Source organism: Peromyscus leucopus, chromosome 3 (genome assembly GCF_004664715.2).
Source record: "Peromyscus leucopus breed LL Stock chromosome 3, UCI_PerLeu_2.1, whole genome shotgun sequence".
In the NCBI taxonomy this organism is placed as follows: domain Eukaryota; kingdom Metazoa; phylum Chordata; class Mammalia; order Rodentia; family Cricetidae; genus Peromyscus; species Peromyscus leucopus.
This window is the reverse complement of record NC_051065.1, coordinates 131069516-131095198: the sequence shown is the minus strand read 5'-3', so window position 1 is coordinate 131095198 and position 25683 is coordinate 131069516. Positions and strand designations below refer to the sequence as shown.

The 25683-nt window shown below is 41.5% G+C and overlaps 1 protein-coding gene across 1 annotated transcript; it reads right to left on the bottom strand.

Annotated features, from left to right (window-relative positions):
* Window positions 1–125: 125 nt before the first annotated feature.
* Window positions 126–20563, bottom strand: LOC114700278 (sulfotransferase 6B1-like). The gene is made up of 6 exons (XM_028879861.2): window positions 20151–20563; window positions 17778–17962; window positions 13608–13734; window positions 6175–6269; window positions 5693–5879; window positions 126–1257 (listed from the first exon to the last, which is right to left on the bottom strand). Exons 1-6 carry the CDS (start codon window positions 20293–20295, stop codon window positions 1124–1126), a joined length of 873 nt encoding a protein of 290 aa, XP_028735694.1. The 5' UTR covers window positions 20296–20563; the 3' UTR covers window positions 126–1123.
* Between the last annotated feature and the right edge of the window lie 5120 nt (window positions 20564–25683).

Sequence of the window (25683 nt, the reverse complement as noted above, 5' to 3'; positions counted from 1 at the left end):
TCAACCTTTAGAAACGTTATTTTGAGAGAAAGAGTTGCAGGAAGTCAAAAGGGATGCTCTTTATTTGTAACAAAGGCATGCACACCCAAGATTTATGCAAATTGAACTACTTGCTGAACTGCCACACAAAATACCCCAACAGATTTGTCCCTGAACATTTACATAGATTCATAATACACTAGGGTATAAAAATCAAAGAGTTTAGTTGAACTCAGCAAACCCACCTCCTGCTGTGAGCTCAGCATTAAGAGCTACACACAACACAGTTTTGATTCCCCAGCAAGCCTTCGGTAGGAGTCTACAGCAGAAGTAAACTGTGCTGAGACCTGTGGGAGAACACTGTTCAGTTCACGGAGAGTTCCTTACAGTGCCCTCTAGTGAAAGGCACGGGGTAGTGCACTTTACAGAGAGCTGTAGAGACTGGATTAGTGTTGGGCATGAGTCTGAAAGAGAGCTTGCATACTCAAAATACTATAGTCACAAGCATGGAAAGTTTCAAAGGGAAGTTCAGTTTCAAAATTGGAAAATGAAAAAGTTTATAATTTAATTGAGGTGATATTAAGAAAACACAGACTTTTCCAGCCATGTTCGGCTGGAGGATTTTCCCTTCATTCTTCATGCTCACCAATGTATGATAGGAACCTACCATTAGATGTTTCAAGTTTGACAGGATGGTCTCTGTTATTGTGATTTTAGAAAGTATTTCTCACAGACACTTGGAAATGTTGAAACAAAAACGTTGGGATACAGGCCATGCTCGTCTAAATAGGCAGAAAATGGAATTTTCCTGGTTATGCCTCTTAATCCTTTGCCTCTATTCCGCATCAGCACAGCTCATGGAGGATTTACAGTAATGTCCTCTCTCTGAACAGGAACTACCCCTGGCCTTGCTGAACATGCTGGAAGTGGATCCAGAGTTCAGCTATTGGAGAATTCTATGCCTCCTTTTATTAATATTTCTCGACTGTCACCAAACACAATGATAATAGTCTCTCACGAGGGCTACTTTTGACACTTTCTTGAAGTATGTGTTTCTCATGGAAAGAAGTCCCTGCTTTCCACATCCGTAAAGAATATTTACATGTTCTCTGGGCGCCGCACGGCAGAGGGTGGAGGTCCAGCTTTACTTCCCATCCACATTCGCATACTTCTTCAGGCATCTGCCCACATCGCTGTGTCTCATCTTCTCTGTGAATACTTCATCAAAGACTCGCTTCTGCTTCGGAGTGAAGTAGTTGATCCAATCACCCACCACTCCTAGAAACACGGGAAATCTATCAGGCAGGAAGCAGCCTAAACCACAGCACTCGCAGGAGATCTATCAGCTGTGCGATCACGTGGAGCAGTGGCTCTCTCCCGGCAAGAACATGACGGGGACTGTTTTTCACTTGCTCATTTGGTGTTTCTAATTACTACTGTGGTAGCTGTCTGTTAATTTCTACAGTTCATAATTACTTATTTAAAGAACGATTTACAATATACAAACATATATTTCCTGGAATAGTCAAGAACATTCTAGTCCAACTGTGACAAAATTGTAAGTGAGGCAATGTGGGCACAGTGATATTCACTTGGGTGCTTGCGCAGTGGAAGCTGAGTTGGGAATCACTATAGAGATGGAGAGCTCACCTTATTTTCAGAAACCTTTTCCTATAAAATTAACAATGGAGAATTGGGCACATAAACACCAGTTTTCCACACGAGACGTTTGGTGATAAGTATACACAGTCTGCTAGCATCTCTTAATTTGAAACATCCCATTTCTCAACCCCTCAGAACTGACTTTCTCTCTTCCATTATGCTCCCCTCATCCTTGGGGACTCAGGTTCCATCCCTGGGGTCTCCATGTCTTAGGGCCAATGGCACATTATTTTACCTCTACCCTGTTTTCTGTGCTCTTTTGTTTCCAATTAGCTTGCAAACCCTTGCAAGCAGGGGACTATAATGTATTCTTTGTTTGTAACCAAGAGCTAGGCATCTTACATCATGTGTTAAGAAAACATATGGCTGGGTTGAATATTGGACAATGTCACCTACAGAAAAGAAATGAATTATATTCCAGGAATGGCTTCTTTCTCACATTTTGTATATTTTATTGAAAAACACTGATATTATATAATTTTTTTTAAGCAGGGTCATGTGATGTAGTTCTGGTTGGCTTGGAACACACATATTATGTGGATTAGACTGGACTTAAATCTGCCTACCTCTGCCTCTAGAGTGCTAGGAGTAAAGATGTGAGCAATCATGCCCAGCCCATATGAAAATTAATATACTGAGATTATATTAAGATAGACATCATGACTCTGAACTCAGAAAACTATGGCCTGTGGAATAAAACTTGCTCACCATTTGTGTTTTGGGTTTTGTTATTGTTGCTGCTGGTGTTTTAAAGATGTATTATTTTATGTGTATAAGTGTTTACATCAGTGGGTGTGTCCAGTAGGAGTCTAGTCTTCCTCGTTTACATCCAACACAAGGAAAACACACGTGGTGGGACTCACATGCTGTTAGTTAGTTACAGGCAGTGGTGGCGGGGTTTCATCTGAGGATGTGTGCCAGGGTTGGGGGATGGAGGTGGTTAGCCACCACTGGAGTGTCTCACATGTTTATGGGGTGAGATTTGAGAACAGTGGTTGCTTTGTTAACAGGGCTCTCACAGGGTGAGGTAAGGAAACATCACCGTGAGGCCTGGAGCTCCCTCCTTTCTCCTTTCTCACATTCACTCTCGCCTTTACACAACCTCTCACAGTCTTTCCTTCTTCTCTTTGCTCCTTGCTTATACACACCTCCTCTAAGCTCTGCGGCCCCCTCTCGTCTCCTCTCCAGAATTCCCCCTGTCTTTTCCGGTCCTGCCTCTCTCAAACTACCACGTTGTCTTCCTCCTCTGCATTTTCACAGCTCATGCAGGGCGACCTTTACCCCTCTTCTTTTTCTCTCGTCAAGCCTTCCCATCTTCACCGCTGTGGGAACTGCTCCGAGCTCATGAGCAACTGACAGGTCCCCCTGTGTGGCTCCGGCTTCCTGCCTGATTCTGGCCCATGTCTTTCCTTGGCTCCCTTTGGGCTGCTTCATTGTAGTGGGTATTAAGGTCCCCTGAGAGCCATCTTCTGTCACTTGTGCCACAGCTCTTGGCTCTCTCCCGGATGACTCTGCCTCATCCCACAACCTGCCGATGGCTCCCCGGCTGACTTCTGGACTAACCCACACAAGCAGGACTTCTGTCACTGTCCCAGGGGTGACCCACATGTTCCTCACCTAAACAGTTTATCGGCATCTTGCTTAGCTCTTCTGCCTTACTTCCATGCTCTCTTAATCGTGGTTATGCCTGCCTCTACCACTTTATAGCACACTGGCCTGCTTCTGTGGTTCCTTCTTCAACCAGAACAAAAGAGGTTGGGGAGAGGAAAGGAGGAGATAGGAGGGGGAAGAAAGGGGAGGGGAGGAGAGAGGAGAAGGAGGAAGGAAAGGAGAGGAGGAAAAGAGAACAGGGCTTCTCATGAAGTTTAAGCTCTGTGGCCCCACTGTCTTCTCATCTACCACAACCTGCTTCACACATATTCCATGCAGCACAGAAGCCCCCTTTTATCTTCTAGCACAGACCATGAGACTCAGCTGTGGTTCTGACCCCCTCTCTGCCATTGACTTTCCCCAGAAAACATTCCTCTCCCATCATCTTCATAACCATTTCTCAAACTTTCAGTCTCAGATCTACTGGGATCTCCACTCCTTTGCAGGAGAGATATGATCCTGCCCCTACACCCTCGACCCACAGTTGTTGCAGAATATTCCTTTACACTCTGTGAAGATGTGTCATTGTGGTTGGTTTAATAAAGAGTTGAATGACCGATAGCTAGGCAGGAAGAGGTTAGGTGGGACTTCTGGGAACAGAGAGGACTCAGAGAGAAAGGAAGGCAGAGTCACTAGCCAGACAAAGAGAAAGCAGGATGAGAAGTACAGAGTAAAAGTAATTGGGCCACGTAAAACTATGTAGATTAACAAATATGGTTTAATTTATAAGAACTAGTTAGGAACAAGCCTAAGCTATAGGCCAAGACTTCATTATTAATAAGTCTTCATGTGGTTATTTGTGAGTTGGCTGGTGGGACAGAGAAAGACTTTCAACACAGTCCTAGTCACAGCTGCTCATGCTATTAGCATTGTGCATTTCTGTCTAGAATATGAATGTTTGGAGAACAGATGCTGTGTTTTACTCAATATTTGTGTATTAGTTCCAGAATTAATAGCTTATTAATATTTACTGAGTTGAATGCTTGGCTCCTTTCTAAGCCTTGGTTTTGTGACTTTGCATAAATAAGACTAAATTACAATAATAGAAAAGTTAAGATAATATCCATTTTACACATGAGTTGGCAAATATTTGCTGTGTGTGTGTGTCGGTGGGGGGGAGTTATATTAAGTTGGGCCAAAGAAGGGAAATAAATATTTGCTTTTTAGTAAGAATCATGCAAGCATATATACATATAAGACATTTTTGCCTTTACAGGTCATAAAACATTTCTCCTATATCTGGATAAAAATTTACATACTTCAAAACAGTTCTAGAGGCTGCAGAGGTTGCTCAGAGGTTAACAACCCCAGCTACTCTCACAGAGAACCTGGGTTCAGTTCCCAGTACCCACAATCAACTGTTTAACTCCACTTTTAGGGGATCCAATGCCCCATCTGGCCTCCTTGGGCACTGAACCCACATAGTACAAATACACATTCAGACAGAACATTCTTACACATAAATCTTTTTTTTTTTTTTTTTTTTTTTTTTTTTAAGATTCTACATTCAGAATTTCCCTACTTGCTTCTAATTCAAACCTGGAGAATTATTGGGGAAGGGGATTTAATTCCTTTTCTTATATTTCTGTGCACACAAGCAATGGGAGGTCCATTATGAAGAAATGAGGAATACAAAGCTCAGTGAGAGCTTTAATCACAATCACATCATCCTTCTGTACACAGAGGAAATTGGTTCCAGAATAATCCTTCTTTACACTGTGAAAATGTGTTACTCTCATGGTTAATAAAAAGCTGATTGGCCAATAGCTAGGCAGGATTTCAGGGCAGAGAGAATGCTGGGAAGGAGAAAGATGGAGTCTAAGGGACCGCCCAGTCAGACACAGAGGAAGCAGGAGATGAATATGCTGTACTGAGAAAAGGTACAGCCACATGGCAAAGGATAGATTAAAAAAATATATGGGTTAATTAAAAATGTAAGAGTTAGCTAGTAATAAGCCTGAGCTAGCAGCTGAGCATTTATAATTAGTAAATAGTCTCTGGGTGGTTATTTGGGAGCCAGCTACCGGGACACAAAGAAACTCTACCTACACCAGAATTCTCTGTCACCAACATTCTGAGATGCACATTGCTTATATAAAGTGGCATCTAACCTCTGCTTATATAAAACCTGTAGATAACCTATGAAATCCTTCCATTGCCATGATTCATCTTTACATTACTAACTACAGTCTCAACGCCACACACATAGTATCTACTTGCTATTGTTTAGGAATCAATGAAAACAGAAGTCTGCACATAATCAGTATGGTGACAATTATTTTCTTTCAAGTATTTTCAATCTTCATGGCTGACTCCTAGATGAGGAAAGAAGCTGTAGAAAGAGAGAGCCAAATGCACTCTCCAGTGGGAACCCAGATGCAGCCATCTCCTCCCCACTTACCTTTTCTGAACACCAGGTTCCTGTTGGATGTGAGGGCACAGATGGTGTGATTAGGATTACAGTTTTCTTTAACCGCATTGCTTTTCATTTCACTGAACGATGTGTTCCGAGTGATCTTACTCATTTCACTGTCATTCACACTGATGCCAAGGAAAGCAGTTATTTTCTTTAGGCTCTTAGCAAAATCCTGAACAATAAGAAAATTAAGGAAAGTAAGTATGCCTCTTATCTGAATACTAAATTTATTCCTTCAAATTTGAAAGCAAAATTCATCCACTGTTTGGTTTGGCAGTATTTCACTATGTCATCCCAGTTGTCCTGGATCTCACTCTGTAGACCATGCTGGCCTCGAACTTACAGAGATCCACCTGCCTCTGCCTCCTGAGTGCTGGGATTAAAGGTGTACACCACCCCACTCAGTTTTCATCCCCCCGACTTTTAACTTAATTTGGTTTCAGCAAAGGCTGATGGAGAAGACTTACATTCTTCATTTCTTCATAGAATAGGAAGAGGATGTTTTTATCATTTTTGTGTTTTTCCCAGCTCAAAACATGATCAAACCAGGAACCATATACAACTGGAAGAGAAGTACATTATGATGTTACTAGTTACAAGGGTGGCTTCACCCCATATCTGGCTTCTTCCAGCTTTAGCAAAGTGGTCAGCCAGAGCACTTGTTCATTAGTCTGGAGTGAGACCATCCAGAAGAGATCATTTTACTGTTATTTCACCCAGGTGTATGAGATGCTGGTGGTCATATCTTCTCACAATACTCTGAGTATTTTGTTTTCTTATTTCTAGTAAATATTTTTTATCACCATGAAAAGTAGCAGTGAAATAAAAACATATGTTTTTCTCAAAATTTATATTCTGAATTTTTATAATGCTTCCCTAAGGAAACATTAAATATCAGTCATTTTCTTTCTTTAAGTGACATTCAGAATTCTAGGTTTTCATCACAAACATTTTTAAACTTTTCTCTTGACCCATGGTCTCACTGTGTAGCCAGGGGTAGTTCTGAGGCTCATAGTTATCCTCCTGCCTCAGTCTCTTAAGTGCTGAGATTATAACCATGAGCTATCACACCCAGTTTTAAAACTCCTTTTTTAAAATGGTTGTTACAATGGTTATATATTTATTGTCCAAAAATTTAAACTAAATAAAAAACATAATAAATTTAAAAAATACTCTATTTAACATATCTTAGTTTAAGACAGAGCAATTCAGCCTTAGGGATTTATCTGTGATTGCTATTATTATTATCTCTTTGTTTTGTTGTCAAAATTCTTCTGGCTCAAATGTACAGTATCCTTCAGTGTAACCTTTTTAGCAGTGATGATGAGAAAGGAAAGCTTGCTCTTGTCTTGGGACAGCCGCTCACTGGAACCTCAACACACAAAACAGAGTAAGGTTAAATGACCCTTCCAGAGGTTATTGTCCCCCAAACACCAGCTCTGGCTTGTGTCTCAGTGTCAAAGGTGCTGGGTGGAAAACTCCTGCCTCTGCTCCCTCTTCACTCAGCAAACCAGAGTGAAGGCAGCCCTGAGTGCCTGCTAGTCACTGCATGGGATGGTTTAAACATCAAAGTTTGGAATAAATTATATATAATATAATTACAATATATTTAACTCCTAACTGCAATTTTTGGTGATTTTAGATTTTGAGGAAACAAAATGCAAGTAAATAATCCTGTGCATACATATTTCTCTTTGTTAATTTATTCATTCTCACAATACTGAGTTTCATTGTGACATTTTCATACATGTACAGTATTATTATGTGCTATTTCACACACACACATACACACATACACACACACACACACACACACACACTGAAATCTAGATTCCACTTGTGAGAGAAAACACATGGTATTTGTCTTTCTGAGTTTGACTTATTTCGTCGTGTATTTTTAAACCAGGAAATTCTGGGGCTGCTATGATGACATTACAGAGTTGGCCTTCCACCCCAGGCTCCCCCAGGTAGATAGAAAACTCCTCAAAGAGTTGCCTTGCCTTGCCTTATCACTGCTTCAGCCTGTTTCGGAGTCTCATCCAATATTTTATCTCAGAATTGCCCAAATAACCACCCCGGCAGTAGAGGATTGCTTTTCTAAAAATGGCCACCTTTTTCCCAGACTCAAATACCTTTAGAAGGAAAACTGATTTTTTTTTCTCTCATACAGCCTTAAGGAAGGAAGGATAATGTCACACCAGAAGGGTCTCAGTCTAAGGTCAATCTGCACCCTCTACCTCCTACCAGTACCCACAGCCGAGGCCCCCGAGTGATGATGCCCCATCCACAGCTGTGGATGCTGCAAGAGGCCTTGGGACTGCCCGAGAAGCCTGTGTCCTGCAGCCAGGGTTCAAACAGTCTCAGAGTCATGGCCACTGGTTAGACGTAGTCAACCTCACCCATTAAGGCTCTTTCAGAAAGAAACGAACTGCCAACGTGCGACAAAGCGAGTTTAAGAATGAATTTCAGGGCTGTACTGACTGTAATTTGAAAGGCAGCTGTTCTATTCATCAGAGATGAATTTATATTCCATCTTTTTTCAAATGGTCAGAGGCCAGCTGAAAGAATGGGGATGCTGCTCGTGCCTTCCTGACTACCACATGAAAGTATATTACTACTGTATGCAGAGGAATCCTTAAACTGCTTAGACTTTTCAAGTGACAAATTGAGTTAATTTTTAAATCACAAGCCTCATTTTCCAAGTTGTTAATAGAGCTTTACTGTAAAGAAAATTTAGCTTCTAAATTAAAGACAAATCCACCTCTGAGAGAAACTGCTCTTCTGCACGCTTCATTTTTACACTCACCAGACCCTTTCTCCCCGCTCTTGGCTTCAGTTTATGTCTGAATTACCCTCTTCCCCAGAATGCCCATGGGCAGAGCATGCTCATGCTCTCCCAATCCATATGCCTGAGAAGCAAGTCAGAAACTTCGATTGCTAGAAACTTCCAGAACTCCCCCCCCCCCGTCCCTATAAAGTGCAGGTTTCTTTGAGATGTTACGTCCTTTGAGTATTCCACATTTCTCTCCTGATCTCAGTGCTCAATCAACCTGGTCTCTCAGCCGATGTCACTAAGGACACTGTCAGTCATCTGTGTCACCCCTGTTTTGCCGCAGCTATAATGGCTTTGACAGACAGCTCCAACAGTTCTCTACCGGCCTTCTGTCTTTGATTTCTTCTCTTCATTGGCTCACTCAGCCGTCTCCTTGGCAATGTTCCTCTGCTAACTCAATGCTTATTTTGATAAACTAAAGAAAAAGAAAAAACACTCAGCAAAACACTTCATCCTCTTCCCTCTCTCTAGTTGCTGCTAGAGGACTTTGCACAACTCTGTATTTGGACTCTGGATATGTGCTTCCAACCTGTGACTCCAAGACTCCCTACCCACCTGCATGCATTACCTTAACACTCTACTCTCTGCACCAGCTGTTTCTGTCTTCACCTGACACCAATCATAATGCATGTCTTAAGATCTAGTTTCTAGACATCACCCTTAAAATATAGCCACTGTATTATATAAAGCAATACCTTCTGCAATGGAGGACTTACGAGATACACAATCCTAAGACAAGGCTTGAGAGGGAACTAGAGGTATAAAAATATGTTCAATGTTAAGGTATTAGTTTCATTGAGCTATTAATGTGGCCTGATATCACCAGAGCATAATTTATAGTTATTGTTTAACTTGACAAGCTACTACCTGGAAGGTAAGTTAGATGATTACCTAAACGTCTATCTATATCACTCTACTCTATTATCTTTTTATGTAAGTAGGAGCTGAGTGTACACATGAAGAACAGCCCAATAGATATGCAAAGCATCCTGTGAACAGCATCAACAGGTCTGTCAGATCCAGAACAAGGTTTTAGAAATCATGACCCAAGAAGTGAAAACAAGTAAATTTAAGGAAGTGGGAAGGACATAGAAAAGGCTTCCCAGACCAGATAGCACCTTCCTTATGAAGTAAGCTCCTTGAATACACACCTGTCTCATGTGAAACTACTCGAAAGTCTCCCGTGTCTAGCAGAACAGCTGAGTGGACTTCTGCGATAGACTGTAGCCATTACTTAAGTTGAACCTCTGAACAGTCCTGTAAGGTGTGCCTTTGTGTTAGTCTTGTTTTGTATGTGAAGGACAGATCTCAAAGTAGTCTGGGGACTTGTCCAAAGCCACGCAGAATGAAGTTAGACAAGATCTGGTGCCATGTCTTCCACCCCAGTCATCTATTCTTTCTACTATGTATCATGTATAGCAAAGCAAGGAACACTCTTCAGCGTCCTTCAAACACCCCTTACAGGTCACAGGTGTAGCACACCCATGCACACATGCATCTGCATTGCAGCACAAGCAGACCTTTGCTCTCCCTGCTGTTGTTTGGTGATGTTGATTTTTTTTTTTCTGAGATGGTGCCAGGTAGCCTCTGCTATCCTTGAACTTGCTATGTAGCCTGGGATCATTAAACTCCTAATCCCCCTGCATCAGCCTCTCAAATGGGATTGCTTGCCTGTCCTCTAGCTTACAAATAACAGTAAAATCATAGCTCACATCCAAATAATTTTTTTAAGCTTTGGTGACAGGGCTTGTGCAGGATGGAGTACCCAGATGTAGGATGTTTATAGATAAGATCCCATTACAACTAAAGATCTATTCATTCACCCAAGGAAATGTAAGAGAAATGCCTGGAACGTTTTACAACCATATTCTATCCTCCTCCAAGATAATCTTCTATGATGGCCTATCCTCTGCCCTCCTCCCAGATAATCTGCTGTGATGGTATGACGTTCACTGGGTGCAGATTTCCTCAGCACCAATGGGGATCATTAAACTCCTAATCCCCCTGCATTAGCCTCTCAAATGGGATTGCATGCCTGTCCTCTAGCTTACAAATAACAGTAAAATCATTATGGCCTGGCCTGGAACTTTTTAATGAGTTTGCCCAAAGAAAACTAATACGTAGAAGAGGAGCCGGGTTATACTGGTACTGCCCTGCCTTCCCCATACCTCACCTGGGTGTGTTCCCCTGCTGGGTGCAGAGTCACAATAGGGACATGACCAGGTTGGAACAAAGGAAGCAGAGAGGAGGGGAAGCTATGTTGGGTAAAATTGGAACAACAACAAAAAATAGCATTTCCCATCTTGAGAAAAAGCAGACTTGGGGTCTGTCCTGAAAATGAAATTGTGTGTTTAGACTCTGCTTATTCCAAAGATGGACTCAAGGCAGAGAGAGGCATGCTAACCATCTTTAAATATTTAGAGGACGATCATGTGGAAGAAGAATTCATGAGCAGGTGACTTTTAGACTATATACATTGTGGCACCATAGTAAGGAGAAAGATTTGGGAATAAAAATTAAATCTCGGCTCTTCTTTGTCATGTATCTGTGTGTGAGTTATTTGGCCTCCCAAGTTTGCCATTCCTTGGAGTTGTAAATGAGGATCATAGCACCTACCACATGAGGTTCTGGTGAGGGTGAAATAAGATAGAATTTACCTAGCACTGGGCCAAGCGCTGAGCTAAGCATCTCTGTCACATGGAATGCACACAGTAGAAGGTAAGGATGAAGCTGTGTGTGGCTGTGTGGGGTTTATGAGCCTGGGGCCAGGGTTAGAATGTCCAAGCCGCCACTGGTCTCGGGAGGTTGTGGGAGCGATACAAGACCTGTCAGTCTTGAGGCATCAGGCTTCTGCTAGAGGTGTGACATTTCAGGAAGGAAACTGTATCTGAAAGATGAATTGAGATGGTGGAGTCTAGCATAGTTCTCCAAGGCTACTGCAGGAGTCATGACAGACCCCAGGGAAGGTTACAGATGCTGTGGCCTCACTGAAACTCACCGGCCAAAGTTGAACAATCTGCCAGCAAAGCTGTGAAATTAAAGACCTTCTGGGTCCACTTAGTGCTGGCAGTATTGCACAGAGTAGGGTTCAGTGGGTTAAACCAAGAGTACATGGAATTGGGAGGGTAAGTGGGTGGGGGAGATAATGGGAAGAGATGGGGGAGAAGTAGGGGGCTGGATTTGACCTAACCACATTATTTACAGGTATGAAAGTCCTATACACTAATTTTTTTAAAACTCAAAAAAGTGATATGTATTAAATTCCTTAACCTAGGTTAAGTAACCCAGGATGAGGTGGGGATGGGAAATAACAGAAAGTCGGATATTCCAGATTCACTTGATTGTTTTCTCTCCAGGTCCCGTTGAGCCCCGGTAGTCCCTTAGCCCACTTATAAAATAAACATACAGACGCTTATATTATTTAAACTGCTTGGCCATTAGCTCAGGCCTATCATTGTCTAGCTCTTACTCTTATATTCAGCCCATTACTATTAATCTATACCCTGCCACGTGGCTCGTGGCTTACTGGTACCTTACATCTTCCTTGTCCTGGAGGCGGCCGTCTATCTCCCTGCCTTTCTTTTCCCTCAATTCTCCTCTCTGTTAGTCCCGCCTATACTTTCTGTCTGACTACTGGCCAATCAGTGTTTTATTTATTAACTAATCAGAGCAACACATTTGCCATACAGAACATCCCACAGCACTTAAGCCACAAGCCATGTGGCAACTTATAGATTAATAGAAATGGGTTAATTTAAGATAAAAAGGTAGATGACAAGAAGTCTGCCATGACCATACAGTTTATAAGTAATATAAGCATCTGAGTGATTATTTTATATGTGGGTTGTGGGACTGCTGGGCTTGGTGGGACCTGGAGAGAAGCTCTCCAGCTACATCCAGATTTTTAGACTGTCAATTCTTTGCAACTTATTCTTTAAGTAAAAGTTATTGATTAAATGTGTAACTATAGGAAGCTTGCAGGAACCCAACCACCCACCACCTTGCAAAGAGATTGAGTCCTCCAAGCCTTCATCATTTTAAACTCCTGTCTCCTAATTTCTTCACTATCTTGGCATACTATCTTTATTTAATATTTGTTAAGAATTAAGATTTTTTTTAAGGTGCCCAACACCACTGAGTCAGGGGAAAGGTGCAAACGAGATGGTAGTGAAGGTGATAGAACCAACATGCCCTGAGTGGGTTTGTCAAGGGTTTCACCGTCAATTGTTTTCTGCTCCCTTTCATGAAATCAATTTGCTCACAAGTTGTTCATTGGTTTCTTTGGAGAATTTGTGTGTGCATATGTATTTCCTTTGTTTCTGGTATTTCTTTGTTCCTGTTCCAGGCTACCTACTGTCCTCCACTCAGTGGACAATTACTTCACAGAAAAAACTAGTGGCATGAAAAAAAAATTAAGTTCTTATAAAGAATTAATCTCTATTTTGAAGATATTATAACTCACACACAAATATGTTCCTCCCCAGAGGCCATAAAAATGACTGTGAAGTAATTAAGAATTTGTTTAGAAGAAACAAAGATCCTCCCTTCAGTGCATATGCAGAAGCAGATAGTCACAGGCCATCAAAGGTTTGGAACATGTTTTCATTTCCAAATTATTATTATTATTTTTAAAAGATAGTTGCCAGGGTTGGAAAATGGTTCAGTAGATATAAACACTTGCAGCACAAATAACAGGATCTGAGTTCAAATCCCAGTATCCAGGTTACAGGACAGCTGAGTGTATCCAAGTGCAAGTTTGTAATCTCACCACAGCTGAGGTGGAGAGCAAAGACCTCTATGGTTCCCTATCTGCCAGCCCAGCTCCAAGTTCAGTGAGAGACCCTCCCTCAAGAAGACAAGGTGGGGATTGAGAGAGCAGGAAACATAATATTGTCCTCAACTCTGCACACCAATGTGCATGCACACACACCCACACATACTCTCAAACTCTCATAGGCACATGCACACAGACACAAGCACACTCACATACGCACATGCACATGCATGAACACACACAAGTAAATAAACACAATTTAAAAATAAAAAGATGATGACTGTTATGTTTACCATCTCCTTTGAGGAACAGCTCTAGAAATGCAGCCCACGTTTCAGTGGACGGGAGGTTGGGGTTGTCTTTGTAGTAGTGGAACAGGGACACAGCTGTATCCTTCGGATTTCTGACAACGTAGACAATCTGTTGAAACATGCAAACAATTTATTCTAGGATGAAAATAACCACAACCCAAAGTATTTCCCAAAAGAAAATTGTAGCTAAAACTTACCTATGCAAATTCTACCTTTTTATTTTTTTAATAGCTGTAGTTGATGAGTAAACAGTCTTAAGTTTCTGTCTCTGGAAATCCAGTGTGCACAAGAAGATCAGCCATGATGAATGTGAATATTTCAGAGGTCCTAGAGTTGGCCTGGCTTTCTGTGTTTTTGTCCATCCTCCAGAAAACATGGCACTCACAGCCCAGTGGACAGCTTTCTAGGTCAATTTGCTAAGTGTAGTCCTGTCTTTTAAGGCCAGGCATGGGAAAACCCCTATTTATTGTCAGGCAAAATTACTTTTTGCTTATCTATATGTTAGAAAACACTTGCATGCCGCAAGATTTTTCACAAACTCTTTATTATTTTTATAGGAAAAAACTATAGTCTAGACCTTCCCTTTTTGACACTTTAAATCCTTGCACAATAGAACATTTAAGATTCCCTTCCAGTATCTAGGAACACTGCAGCTGTAATTCAGACCACAAACATGTACTCAGTGTGTGCTGGAAATCAGGCAATACGCAATGATCACAGTGATCTAGTTCCAAGGAACACAGCGATGATCAAGATGGAGATGGTTGGAGCCCCCTCTCAGTGTAGGCTGAGGGAACAGACAATTAAATGTGCTCTTGACAATGAAGTGTGGTAGGAGTTCTGAGACAGGATTATAAAAGGAACAGGTGAGAAGCCCCCAGAAAGCAATAGAAGCATTTCTGATCATAGTCAACATTGCACAAGTTAAGAACGAGATGTTCTTGTGTTTCTAATTGACAATTGGGACAGACATCATTTACCTAGATAAGACAGAATTGGCTGAGTCACTTTTAATACATTGCTATCTTTCAGTAGCGTGTTCATAGTCCAGATGTGTGGTCCACATGAATAGTGCCTGGTTCCTTATTAATTGAGAGATATGTAAAGGTCAATGAATTCAGGAATGAAGAACCACCTTTACCCAGCCCCACCCATGATCCCCTCTAACTTACGTAACACCAAGCAACCTCACAGGCCTTGGGCCTTCTCTTACAGTGCCAGCTTCCAGAGCAGAACCACAGAAACCCAAGGCTTAGCAAACTCACTTCTAAAACTCCATTGCATGGACAAAATGGGATAAAGTGGCAAAGGTTTAAGCCTGCACTGATCAGTTGAAAATAGTTGTCCAGTCAGAGAAGTGAGTCTCTGGAGAAGCCTTAATGTTATATGTCTATGTTGTCTACTCAGGAACATAATGAAACCCATTTGTCACAGATGTTAGAGTCAACTGAGAAACCTGAAGAATTACTGAAGGAAGTTAGAGGCTATAAAGGAAAGACTGAGGTACTCTGGGAGAGGAATCTTAACTAAAGCATCATGAGGGGCTAGATAGATGGCTTAGTGGTTAAGAGCTCTTACTATTCTTCAAGATGTCCTGAGTTCAGTTCCCAGCACCCTCATTGGGCAGCTCACAACCACTTGTCATTCCAGATCTGGAGGAATTCAATGCCTTAGGTTTCCATAGACACCTGTGCTCGTAAACACACACACACACACACACACACACACACACACACACACACACACTAAAATAAAATCATTATTAAGCACCATAAAATGAGTCACAAAGTATAAATTCCATGCCAGAAATTTTCCTGGCAAAAGGGGAAGGAGAAAAACCAGATGAAGAAGGAGATCACACAACTGTCTTCTGCTGTGGATATCGTTCTATATAAATAAAACACTGATGGCCAGTGATCAGGCAGGAAGTAGGTGGGACAAGGAGAGAGGAGAATTCTGGGAAGCGGAAGGCTGAGGGGAGAGACACTGCAGCCACCGCCAGGACAAGCAGCATGTAAAGACACCGGTAAGCCACCAGTCACGTGGCAAGGTATAGGTTTATAGAAATGGATTAATTTAAGATAAAAAAAACAGTTAGCAAGAAGCCTGCCACGGCCATACAGTTTATAAGTGATATAAGCATCTGAGTGATTATTTTATATGTGGATTGTGGGACTGCGGTGCTTGGTGGAACTTGGAGAGAAGCCCTCCAACAACAGTCTTCTGCGCTCCCACCACACACACCAGCTGCACATGTGGTACACAGACACACACAAGCAAAATCCTATACACATAAAATAAAATATTTTTTTAAAAGAAGAAACAACAGAAACTAAATGAAAGCAAAGGGTTTTGGGGAACACTTAGAGGCGAGAGCCAGTCCTGTGTGGCCAGGGGAAGCTTGACAGGCTCACAGCCTTCAGGACTGGCCTACAAGCCCATCCACAGAGGATAGATAGCCAACTATATGCAGCACTGCATCATGAGCTGATAGGAACAAGATGTTCAGCTTGTGTTTCAATGGACAGCCAGGGACATGCAGCTGACTTAGATAAGAGAGTATTTGCTGAGTCATGTAATACTATTCTATCTTCTGGAGACGAGAAGGGAGGGCAGAGACTTGGTTCCCATTAGGGTCATTCAGGAAGGGTTGTGCCTTAAGACTGAACTGTCAATGTGCAGGTTAAGAAGTAGCTGTCCCAGCTTCAGGTTCTTTGCTTTTAAGAGGCCTGTGACCCCATGTGTCATGTGTGGGGGACAAACACAAAACCTCCTGGCTGGTGGTGACTGGAACAAGTTCTCCCTCTCACTACCTCTCTTCTTCTCCCTTCTCCCTCTCCTTCCCCCCCTCTACACACACACACACACACACACACACACACACACACACACACACACGTATGTATGTATGTATGTATGTATGTATGTATGTATGTATGTACGCATCAGGGTATGTGCGTGTGTATCTCCCCCTCCCTCCCCTCATCCTCTCCTTCCTCTGTCTCCAATGTCACTTCCATATCTCCTCCCTTTCTCCCTTCCTCTCTGGGCTTTGATTTAATCCAGGCATGAAAGACGAGAGGCCTGCCTTTCTCTATCTGCCTGCCTCCCCTCTGTCTGTCTCAGAAACAGCCTGTTAGAAAGGAAAGTGGTTCGGTGAGTTTTGAAAGTGTAACTGAGTTAAGCTTTCCCTGTCTGGCAGACTTCTGACCCTGACTGATGGTTTACTTTTGTTTATGGGGGAATGGGAGCCTGCAGAGCTGTGGTTACAAAGTGACAGTCGAAGGGGAATCTTCTCTGCGATGTCATGTGGGACAGGCCCCTAGTTTTTGTTTGTGTGGTTAGAAAATGGCTGGCATGATTGGAAGAAGCTTCATTCTGCGAACTCCATATGTGTCTTGTCTCCGATTTCCAAACATTATTATTCTCCTGCTTTATTTCGGATCACAATGTTCCTTATGCACACATTTGTAAAAAAATACACTGAATGCTAATGCCACACACTAGAAATTCCCTTCACTTGTTTGGCTATGTGAGTCTAGTGGGTTTTCCTCCCCTGTGGAGATATGTTTTAACCAAACTGAGAATATTCGTTATGTGTGACCTAAAAGCATAGTTTCTTCATCTCTTTATCATACAAAAATCCCTCCATGAAAATCTAAATGGGAAAAGAAAACTGTGAAAATGGAAAATGTTCTTTTAAATTATAATTGGCTTTTAAAAATAATAACCTACGAGTTAATAATAATGGCTTGAGGAAACTGTCCTTTAGCATTTCTTGTTATTATAACTTTTCCTAGAAAAATAACTAAATATAAATGGCACTTGCTTTGCTGCCATCAAGCTCCATGAGAGGGCAAGAAACTACAAACCCCAGGCCTGGGGAGATGGCTCAGTGGTTAGAGCTCTGGCTGCTCTTGAAGGGGACCTAGGTTCAGTTCCCAGCACCCACATGGTGGCTCACGATTCTCTGTAACTCCAGTTCCAGGAGATATGATGCCTTCCTTGGGACTCCAAAGCCACTGCATGCACACGGTGTGCACACACACCTAAAGGCACTCACACAAACACACAAAATTAAAAGAAAATGAGTCTTTGAAGGGGAGGGAGAATTCATCATTCCCAAGGCTGCATGCCGAGAGCAGGACTTACCTTACATTGCTTCTGTTTAACGCTCACAGGAATCATTTCATAGCTTAGATGCGTTGGGATAACTCTTCTCTTAGGGACCACTTTTAGCTCTTTGAATTTAGAAACATCTCCCCACTCAATAGGAGATGTGAGAGTGATTCCAGCATTGGGAATGTTTTCAATGACTTCTGCCACCCAGTGGGTTCCTTCACACAAACAGAAGATGAAATGCAGCTTTAATTAAATGTTGCAGCTAAGGGAATGTATGTAGAACATGAGCACGTGATGAAAGTGAAGCAAGCATGACTGTAATCAGCAGCCATGACTGTGACACCCCTGGAACCCGATGAAATGCTAACTTGTTTTGAGTTGAATCCTGTTACAAGAGTGAAAAGGTTTACATGGGGTGCTTGCTGATTCTCTGTCTTAAAATAATTTGTTATTACTCATTTCTAAACCTTTCAAATCACCAACTCACACACATGTTCTCTAATGTGATTCCCATAATCCCTTGAGCCATTTCCTTTTATAGGCGATCTTCTACCTTCCCAATACCCACTCACACAGTGAGTATCCATTTTCTGTCTCCCCATGGTACCCAGCCCCTTCCTGTGTTAGAATACACACTGGAATACAGTTACCATGATGTCTGTGCATTTTTACCTCCCCATTTACCCCTTGAAGATAGACACAGATCTCCCTGTGAACATAGAATAGTATTTATGCAAACCAAGTCTTTGAATCACAAATGTTTGTTACACTCAGAGAGCTAAAAGGCTATCCTGGGATCTGGATAGAACACATGAGCTCTGTTTTAGTGCTTTTGAGGGGATGGTAATGATGGTGAAGGTGTTGTTTTAAAACTGTATTTGTTATTACTGTATTTGTACATGATGCTGGGGAGTGAATGTCACAGAAGGTCAAAGGACAACTTCGTAGAGTTGGTTCTGTCTAAGACCTTTATCTGTGTTTCCTGGATCAAATTCAGATTGCCAGGTTTGCACACCAAGGGTTTTACCCATGAAGCAACCTTGTTGGCCAAGTGTTTTTGTGTTTGTTTATGATTCAGGGGGTTGAACCTTTGGTGCTTCATTCATGCTACACAAATGCTCTTGCACAGGACTTCCCACACCGACTTCATTCATGCTACACAAATGCTCTTGCACAGGACTTCCCACACCGACTTCATTCATGCTACACAAATGCTCTTGCACAGGATTTCTCACATCCACATGCCCAGCCAAGAATACAACTCTGCACTTGGGTGAGGCAAATAATGGCTATGTTTCAATTTTGCAGTAGAGAAACGAAAGCTTGCAGGAGGAAGTGGGGACATTTTGCTAATATGAAGACTACATCCCTAAGGAGATTCAATCCGGCTAGTGCTAGTGTCCATTATTTCATTGTGATTTCAGTGAAGGGCAGTAGGCACAACTTTACAGCTGAGAAAATATTCAGAGTCTAAATAGTGCTCTGATTTGCTTTACAGGTTTTATGTTGTGTACTTTAGAAAGCTTTTTTGTTTTGTTTTTCAGATTTATTTTATGAGTGTGAGTGTTTTACCTGCAGGTATTTATGTGAATCTTGTGAGTTCCTGGTGTCTGCAGAGGTCAGAAGGGGTCATCAGAATCCCCAGAACTGGAGTTAAGAGCTGTGTGTGTGTGTGTCTGTGTGTGTGTGTGTGTGTGTGTGTTTTCAAAAAAAACCCTCTGACTCATGTGCACTTTGTCACTTCCCACAGTAAGGACCTCCTGCTGTAATTGATGACTACAGTACACAACCAACTCAAAGGCAGCTCGGCTACCAGCTGTTGAACTGGTTACCGGGTAGCTACCATCTCCATGTGACCACTATTCTGGAAATAGTAGCAGGCAACTGGACATTACATAACAAAGCAAAATTAGCATAGAACCAATTTCAATGGCGGAGAGACTGGCATTCCTTATTGTAGTTAATGCACATACATGTGTATAGTAGCCAGTATGTATACAACTATGTAGGAATCAATTCTGAAGGAAAACTTTTTAGCAAGAAAAGTATGGTTCTTCTTAGAGCAGATGAAAGAGTTCTAAAGCATTAAGCATGAACTGAACAAAGGCTGTTTAGTCATCACAATGACTGGTGCAAGTCACAATGGGAATTTGTATAAGCTATTTTTCTTATTACATATGGTATAGCAACACTTATGTATCTTCATAAATTGAACAAAAAGGAAAGCTTTACAGAACTTTAATTAGTTCACCTGAATCATTTAAAGTAACAAAATTTAAATCCTTAAAGATTATATCCCCCCCCTTTGAAATAAAATTTCTGATAAAGGTATTATGGAAATGATTGTCCTGTTTGTTATTGTTACATTTCTGCATCTTACAGTGCACTTTAGAAGAAACTCACCAGATTTGGGGTAGGAAACCAGAAATATGTCATCTTCTCTTGCTTCAAAAGAATCCAAGGAATCAAGGAGTTCTTCTGAAGACATGGCAGAGAAGAGGATGCCCTTGTACTTGTGAAGGAGGCTTGGCTGACTCTGGGATGACATCTCCCACCTAATCTATTAGACGTTGTATCCTCCACACAGTCCCTACACAAGCCACAGACACCCGGCCCTCGGTCACAATTCCAGAAGAGTAATCTTGTTGTCTCTAAGCTGACATTCCATGTGTCTATATATACCTTTTGCAATTCTTCACAGGAATAATTTTTAAACCATATCTGAGCCAATGTCTATTATAAAAATGGTGTTATCTGAATTTTTCTGATAACACGTTACAAAACATTTCCTTCCACCCAGCTTGGGTTCATTTGTACAGAACACTACCAGGCAACCAAGAGCAATCACCGTGTTAAGATAGTAGCGCTAATCAAACCCTTGGCCTAAATAGGTAAATTCTTTTAGCCACTTATTGAATTACATCACTGAAGAAATACTTAGGGAAATTAGATTTCTACTTATTAACACGGTGGTGTAGGAGGCAGCCAGGATTTACAGTTGGAGGTGAATGAGGACAGAGACAGGAGAAGCAAGCAGGTTTCCAGGAATTGCGACAATCTTTATGAGCTATAATTTAGAAGAGATCCAATGAGAGTCAGAATACTTATGGTAAAAAGGGATCTCTTGAGAAATATGCAAACAGGAGGCTGTAGAAAGAAGGAAGTTAATTCTTGTTCCAGTCACTTTTAGTCTTTGTCAATAATATTCCAATATTCCAGATTCAGTGAAACATAGTAATGAAATGCCCAATTATTTCAGTGAACCACAATTGAACATTTGGCTTGTCTAACAATTGAAGGAACAATACACATTAATGAAGAAATAAACAAACTTTTAATTGGGCAACAAAAATAGACATATACTGTAGGGGAAATATTTGAAGAAGGAAGATGTCTATGACAGTAACAGAAATGATTGATCATACACTTAGGCAATGGCAAAGAATTTACTAATAGGTTAAACATGTGAACTGAGAAGAGCTGCTGGGTCATGAGGTCAGCACGTGAAATAAACCATATTCCTGCATTCTAAGAGAAAAGCAACAGAAAGCAGAGCCTGATGGTGGGGCTGTAGCTCAGTTGGTACAGTTGCCTAGCATGTGTGAAGCCCTGGAACAGATACTCAGCAACATATAAATGACATATGGTGGTGCAGGCCTGTAATCCCAGCACCTAGCAGGATGTAGGAGGATTGGAAAGTCAAGGTCCTTTTTCAAAATAAAAATATTAGAGGGATGCAAATATTAACTTTCTAATAAGGGATGCAATGGGGGAATGCAAAAATTAACTATTAAAAAACTGTTAGGATTAGTTTTTTAATAGTTAATTTTTGCATTCCCCCATTGGCTCTCTTTTAAAATTATTTACTTTTACTTAATTAAAATATAATTACATAATTTCTCCCCTCCCTTTCCTCCTCTCTACCCTTCTCAAATTCTCCCTCCCTAATTCACACTCTCCTCTTCTTTACTGTTAGATATACATATAAATGAATAACTATATAAAAACAACCTGCTGAGACCATTCAGTGTTACCTGCATGTATATGTTTCTGGGGATGACCATTTGCTATTAGATAATTAATCAATGGGGCTCATCCCTGGAAAATACTGATTTCCCCTCTCTCAGCAGTTGTTAACTACTCATAGCTCTTTATCTAGGGTTAGGGCCCATGAGATTCCCACAATACACTGGGGTATCAACTGATGTTATAATTGTTCAGGTCTTGTTTAGGCAGCCATGCTGCTGAAATTTCATGGGTACAGTTTCCCTGTCATGACTAGAAGATACAATCTCACAGCAGACTTCCTCGTTCTCAGATCTTACAATCTTCTGCCCCCTCTTTCTTGATGGCCCCCAAGCTTTGGGTGCAGGAGCTGTGGTGTAGATGTACTCACAGATGCTGGGCACCCCATGGTCAGTTGTTCTCCCTGTTTCGACCAGCTGTGGTTTTCTGTGATGGTCTCTATCTGCTGTGAACAGAAGCTCTTTGATGAAGGGGAAAGCCACACTCTTCTGTGGATAGAGGCACAAGTATTCAGAATACAGTCAGAAATTAGGCTAGTGGAGGTTCTCCTTTGAGAACCATGATCTCACTAATCCCAGGTAGTTGACTTAGTTTCCAATACTGGACATGATTTCCCTCCTGTAGAATGGGTGGTTGTTAAGTCCAATTAGTTGGTTGTCGTCAAGAGATAAGCGCTGCTTTTGCAACTTTAGGGCTATCTCCCCATGCTGGACATTGTTGTGGTTCCTACTCATTGCAGCTGGGTAGGACTATTGATCGCTTTCCTCCCTTGGCAGTTTGCATATCAGTTTCTAGTACTATGAAAGCTAGTCCTTAGGGAGGAGTTCCTGACAGTTCCAGCTGAAATTCTCTGAGTCCTATGTCCAAAGTACATGGAGTCTTCAGCAACAGGGTCTTGCCTTCAACTTCTGGGAGACAGCCAAGGGCCATAGCAATAATGTTTGGGGAGTCTCTTGAATAACCCTTATCAAAAACTCAAAAGGAGGATTCTCATGCCTGGTGCTGGGGTTTTTGTTAGATAATTAATGGCTCTTTGGTGGGAGCATTGTCAGTTCAAGTGATGTAACTTTATTTAAGATATATAATGCATGTACCTATAACTGGGATTATATGTAATTTTAGGAATCCCTGTGTCTTTTTCAAGTGCCATTAGTTAAATTTATCCCTCCTCCCTCTTTTTCCGTATTGTTCTATTTCCTACCTCCCCAACTAAAGACCCCTCTCTGGTTTCCCATTTCCTCTTCATATCACCTGTATCCTGCTATTCCACTCTCTAGAGCTACCTTTGCCCCCCAAAGTCTGGTCCTTTATTCCTGGTTACTACAGTTACTCCAGATTATTTCCTTACATCTGAAGATTTGGAGTTAGAAACCACAAATGAGAGAGAAAGTGTAGTACTTGTCTTTCTGGATCTGGGTTACCTTACTCAGTACACAATCTTTCTAGTCATCCTTGGCTACATAACAAGTTCAAAGTCAGCCTGGTTCCCATGAGATCTTGTGTCAAAAGAAAAAAATAAAGAATTTGAGAAAAGATTTGGAAACGAATACTATTTATGATAATGTGAAAAAATAGTGTTGAAATATTAGTCTATCATAGCGTGTCCAAGCAAAGTACAAGGAAAACAGTCAAGCATCACAGAGATCATTAGTGAGTGCTTAGATAGAAATAAGTCATACCACAGAACAGATGACTCAGGATTATCCTAATGTCTGAATTCTCCTTATGATTTATAAGGTCAATACAGTTGGATCAAAATCCAAATAGGCAATCGCACTTGTCTATATACTCATGAGTGAACATCAGTTGGCAACATCTATGTAGACACAAAAAGGTCCTAGAATAGCCAAATAAATCTGAAGGGGTAAAAACTCTTAGGACTTACAAGATTTTAAGGAGTGCTACAAGGCAGTAGTAGTTAAGGATGATGTAGGCTGAACCCAACACTACACAGATAGACCAATGGAATAGAGGAAAGAGTTCAGAATGGCATTCATTCTTGGGAGCAGCATGAATCCCACGTTACACTATATACAGATTGTTAAATTTTTGATATAAAAATATTCTAGAGGAAATCAGGATATCTTGAGACTTTTGAGTAATTCAACAATTTCTTCAAAAAGATAGATAAAAGTACTAACTGTTAAAATATTATAATCGGATTCCATTAAGTTAGAAAGTTGTGTTGGTTAAAAGTCATTATTAAGAGAATAAAAAGCAAGACAGACTATCAGAAAATATTGAAATTCATATATTAAACTCTGTGCTCATTAGGAGGCTCTTTAAAAAAAAACCCTACTAAGATCAATAGTTTTTTAAAAATCAAACAGCTCAACAATAAAAATGAGGGGAGATCTGAATATGTCTTTGAAAAGTGTTCAGCACTAGTACTCATGAAGTAACGGGAAATTAAGACTAGCAGTATAAATGAGGTATGTGTCCAGAGCCAAGGGCCTGGTGGACCTACTCACAGGGAAGCAATAATCAGTGGTGACTCAGAGCCCAGTCTTTTCAAAACAAGGTGAATATACAAACATTTAGAATCTCTAGAAATTGTCCTAATGGTAGACAGCAGTCAAAAATGTGTATTCAAGAATCTACGAAGGTGCAAGGAGGTGAGCCACAGGCTGCTGCTTTCCTCAGAGCCCTTCCCCACCCACTCAGCAAGTACTGTCCATTACAGACTACAGTAAGGCTAAACCGTGAGGGCCTCTGGGAAGACAACCCTCGCCCACTTCTCAGTTCCTCCAACCACTGAGATGCCCTCTTCCCAAGCATGCCAAGTTGACAGCCAAAGCTGACTATGACAGGAACTCAGGGAGATTCTAGGCCCAGCAGATGGTATATGGACTCTCACTGTGTTCTCATGAAGAAGAAGAATAATTAAGAATAAAAAGTTGATTAAGTTAATTAATCAGATTGACCCTGTGCTGTGAGCATTGGATTCTCAAGCGAGGAGTCAATCTTCAGCCAAAGGTTACAAGACCTGATCCCTGCAGAGAATGGTCTGGGAACCAGTTAAATGAAGGACATCAAGGGTAAGACAGATGTGAAAGTCTTTCACAATCAACATTTAGAAAAGCTGCCTTCACTCCTGGTGGCATGCTTTCCACTGTAATGACAAATGCCTGAGATAAGGGTTGATTTGGCTCAGGGTTTCATAGACTTCCAACCATGGCCAGCAGGCTCTTTAGTCCTTTGTAGGCATAAGAAATCATGAGACAATGTGCAGTGAAGAAGGGCTCTTTGCCTCTTGTTAGCCAGGAAGCAACAAGAAAGAGAAGATAAGACCAGGTTCCATTATCACCTTTGGGGGCATGCCCCCAGGGGCCTACCTTCCTGCTCCTGGGTTCCTGCTCTTAAGGGCCTGCCACCTACCAATAGCACTTCAGGCTAGTGTGGAACCATCTGCTGTGGGCAGACATTTTTCATCCTAACCATGGTGATTCCCAGAAGCTCTTGCCTTTCATTAATGATTTATTTGGCTTTCTCAAGCTTTTACCTTCTTATGTTTCAAGAAAGAGAGGGAGAGAGAGATATCAAGGGGCCCAGAAAGATGACTCAGAAGCTAAGAGTACTTGCTGCTCTTTCAGAGGATCAAGGGTTCAGTTCTCAGAGCCCAGAGAGGTGGCTCACAACTGCCCATAACTGATGCCCTCTTCTGCCCACCCCTATGTGAACAGAAATAACTACAAAGAACAAATGCCATATGCAGCCTACAGGACGATAACCTGGAGAGGTGGGGACTGTGGGAAACCGGAGACTGTTTATTCTGTCTCCTTGGAACAATTAATGCTCCATAGTTTATTGCCTCGTGGGAGCTGGGCTTGATATGAGAATATTTTAGGTTTGCAAAATAAAACCCCAAAATTCTGATTTTTAAATGAAAGCCCTTAATTATTTCACCAAA